Here is a 4,248-nt window from a genome sequence, read left to right on the forward strand (position 1 = left end):
TAGGCATATTATTCTGTCTTTCCAATGTACAAGTTACTGTCATGTTTTGGAAAATATGCGTATTGATTAAGAATTTGAAAACAGGCCATGAATAAGCTTAAATTGAGAGAAATGTAAAAAGTATAGACGCAAAATTGAACATAGTATTGTGCAAGTGAATATAAAAGATATTAGAAAATATAAAAAAAAACGTCTATGAAGAAGCTTAAATTAAGAAAACTGTAAAAAGTATAGACGTAAAGCTAAACATAGTATTGTGCATGTAAATATTAAAGATTAAAAATGTGAAAAATATCAAATATGAAATCATTAATATTTTGTCTTAAATAAGCTTAAATTAGAGAAATGTAAAAAGTACGGACGAAAAGTTAAACATAGTATTGTGGAGGCAAATATGAAAAATTAAAAGATTTAAAAAGTATACAATATAAAATCATTAAGATTGTGTATTAAGACAGATACTGCAAGTAAATACTATAAAGATCATTCAAGTTATGTGCTAAAGCTCTGTAAATGATACAATCATTATCTACACATAAATAATATGAGTATAAGAATGGGTTTACTTCAATTGCATTGTAACAAAATACGAATCGTTCAATGATCATGCCTATAAATAGAAGTGGTTGAAATGACGTGCGACTTATAACTAGAGTCATTGCGAAAATGCCGGGAATATTTGTCCCTCTCCGTCTCCCAGTTTCCAGTTCTGATCCAGGGACGGGCGCCTGCTAATTGCCTTTTCTCTGTCTTCTTCATTCAAGTGGCGATCGAAAACACTCTCTTCCTCTTCTTCTTCGCCTTCTTGGAACTTGATGCCCCCCGGAAGGTCTCCCTCTCCATCGCTGCTGCTCTCAAAGACGTCGTCATCCTCCTGGTCGAGTATGATGCCTTGGGGTAACTGGTCCTCGAAGAAGGCCTGCGGGACATGCTGGAGAGACATAGGTGGAGGGCAAGAACCCACCATGAACTCATCCTCAAGGACTGGGGCAGGGAGAAGCAGCAGGCTTTGGTGGTGGAGCGCAAGTGGATCCAGGACGATAATGGAAGAATTGGGCGAATGGTAAATGTCCGGAGGTAATGGGTATTCGTCTGCGAAGGGGGATGGCGGTAGGTCAAAGGGGGGACAAGGGTCCATAGTAAGGGGGTCGGAGTCTGGTGATTGACCTATGATGTGGGGTAACGGGTTAAAGGTCTCGACTGGATGACCTGATTCTAGCATGTGGTCATCGTGCCCTAGGTCAATTACGTGGCCCAGGGGGTCGAAACATAGGCTGTCGGATAATTCGGGTAGGAATGCATTGGGTATATCAAGGACAGGAAGGTCGTGTACAGAAAGTTGGCAAATGTCAGTGGCTCCTAGTTCCGGCAAGTCAATGTCGAAGTCACCGATTTGCGCTTCGACAGCGGGAGGTCGACAGAGGTCTTCCACCTCGAGGTCAGTCATGTGGTCGTCCCTAAGGTCATACAAGTTCCCTGATGCAGTCTCTAGTCCAGTCATGAAGCTTGTCTGAAACTAAAGTATATCAGGTTTATAATAAAGAAAGGATAATTACGTGAAAATACTTAAAACTTAGATTTTGATTAGTTATCTGTGGATTTTGAAAAGGACAGATAATCAAACATGATCATAGTATATCAAAGTCAGCTGGAAGAAAACAGACGAATGACAAACGTAACTATAGATACGGACACCAAACCACATAACCGTTTAAGGACAGTAATAAATCATTTACTGGTAATATATCTTTCTTTAAATTCTTCCAGAATTAACTTCAATGATATGGCAAGAGAAATAACTTGTTCATTTTCTTTTTACTAATGGAAAGGAATGATTAATAGGGTAAAAAAGAACCACTTCTAAATCCCATTACAGAAAAATAAGTGGGTTAAAAGTAGGCTACAAATGAGTGTCAGAATAGATTGACAGGTGATGAGTAAAGGGAAAAGTAGAACCGGGAAAGATTTATTAAAGTGCGATACAATATTAGCAGGTGATATGAGTTGCATCATCAGATGCTTTTAATCAGCCACCTTCCACTTTTTATGCCTTAATCTTATGGGATTATCTTTGGAAGAAACATAAAAACATTCCTTTTTCGAGAACTATCAGTACAAAGGTTAATGCATAAGTCAAGTTTTAAAGATATGTAATATATCATATGCTAATTTAAAAACACCATATGTCATTGAAAGGAAGATCCTATTCATGAAATACCAATATTTATAAGCAATAATATGTAAGATTTTATTTTTAAATTACCAATTTGTATTAATAAATGTTAATTTCATCCATTCTCCACTCTAAAAGGGTCGTTAAAGAAAGAAACCGTTTGACTATATTGTTTACTCAACATATTTGCGTTCATTTAACAGTAAATCAAGACAAAGCATGTGTAGGACAAAATCCAAAAACATTTACATCTCGTAGAGACAGAAGCAAGACGTTAAGCCAAATATACAGAAATAGTTCAACAACCTAAAAGGAAAGAAAACCCTTATGAATAGGACTCTTAGTATTGTGAGATGACTGGATATTAGTGTCCAAAATGTGCCTTTTAGGAGAGTCAAGATACACGAAATGTTTTTGGAAAACCGGCACGATGATATACAGTGACATCTAAACAGACTACTCCGTGTTACTTGGAAAAGGAGAGAGAGAGAGAGAGAGAGAGAGAGAGAGAGAGAGAGAGAGAGAGAGAGAGAGAGAGAGAGAGAGAGTCCATAATGTACCAACATTTTTAGAAACAAAAATAAAAATCATGATTATGCTTGAAAGACTACTTAATAATACTATATACTTACATGGCATTCGAACACAAATGTATGCACGATACATCATCTAACAATACAAACATAAAACAGATAGTTGTTCATGATAAAACGCTTAATTTACAACTCAATTCACATGCTGATGCACTTAAATTGGGTGTTGCCTTTCGGATAATTTTCACATTCTCCATATGTCACTTGTTAAGGTATATGATTCCTCAATTTCCACGGAAGACTATTTTGCCAAAGCCCAGAAGAGTTTGATAGACCAAGTCACCAATCTGAAATGGGCTCCTTTAAGTCACCGTATCCTTCAAGTACAGAAGAAACAATGGCGAACTTCTTGGAATAGTAAATTTGAAAAGTAGGAAGATTCCCAGTTATTGACAAATTGCAGACAGATTGAAGAGAGATAAAGGAAAGTCACATAAAATTCCATTGACCAAAGCGAAAGATGTTCGAACTCTCCCCCTGGAAGAAGCTATCCTGGAAATCCCCCATGCTGGCAACACTGCCTGGAATCTATGCGTCCGTTTCGTCTTCCTTGCATTTGACACTGACCAGTGCGACTGGATTCTCTACGCAGGTGGGGGCGGTGTCCCCCGTCGTATAATCTCTCACTACGGCCTCCATGGAACTCGTTTCTTCAATGGCTCGTGGTTCTTCCTGGGGCGACATGAAACCTACGAAGAATATGGAAATTAGTAATAGTAATAATTATGGTAAAGACCGTTGGATTTTTAAAGATTTTACTTACAAATGCAATAAAGAATATAGAGGATTTTTTTCAGCTATATTGACAATATTAATGCTAACAATAGTATTATTATTATCACTACTGTGACTATTATTATTATAATAATGATGATGATGTTGGCAGTATTAATACATTCCTATTATTAATAAATTGATAATAGGAATTGTCATTATTATTATTATTATTATTATTATTATTATTATTATTATTATTATTATTATTATTATTATTATTATGATGATGATGATGATGATTCGAATTATTATTATTATTATTATTATTATTATTATTATTATTATTATTATTATTATTATCATCATCATCAGCAAGTGTTGTATGCATGAACTATTCCTGGAAAGAATAATGCAGAGTTGTATGGATAAAAAGGACAAGAAAATTTTAATCTTACACGCAAGAAACAACGTCCCACGGGAAGTGTCTTCATCTCTGATGGGGTGGGGGGGGGGGTCTCATTAAGGGATCATCCTCTGCGACAAAAGCGAAGGTTATCTGGGCTTGTCAATCATCAGACAAGAAGACAGATTTGTTGTTTTTATCTCTCTTTTAGGGGAGGAGAAACTGTCTGACTTTCGGTACATTATATTTTGGTTTATCGGTAAAAACGCAAGTTAATCTTGTCTTTTATTATTATTATTATTATTATTATTATTATTATTATTATTATTATTATTATTATTATTACTTTCTAAGCTTCAACC

The 4,248-nt window shown here is 35.6% G+C and overlaps 1 protein-coding gene across 1 annotated transcript in view; it reads right to left on the reverse strand.

Moving 5' to 3' along the window:
- Positions 1–501: 501 nt before the first annotated feature.
- The window catches only part of LOC137624761 (uncharacterized), a 242,064-nt gene continuing 238,317 nt past the window's right edge, over positions 502–4,248 (reverse strand). Inside the window, exons 6-7 of the mRNA XM_068355713.1 lie at positions 3,334–3,455; positions 502–1,516 (exon numbers count right to left, since the gene is read on the reverse strand). Coding sequence (XP_068211814.1) covers positions 656–1,516; positions 3,334–3,455 — 983 coding nt within the window. The 3' untranslated portion in view covers positions 502–655. The remainder of the gene's footprint in view (positions 1,517–3,333; positions 3,456–4,248) is intronic.

Source organism: Palaemon carinicauda, chromosome 31 (assembly GCF_036898095.1).
Source record: "Palaemon carinicauda isolate YSFRI2023 chromosome 31, ASM3689809v2, whole genome shotgun sequence".
Classification (NCBI taxonomy): Eukaryota; Metazoa; Arthropoda; class Malacostraca; order Decapoda; family Palaemonidae; genus Palaemon; species Palaemon carinicauda.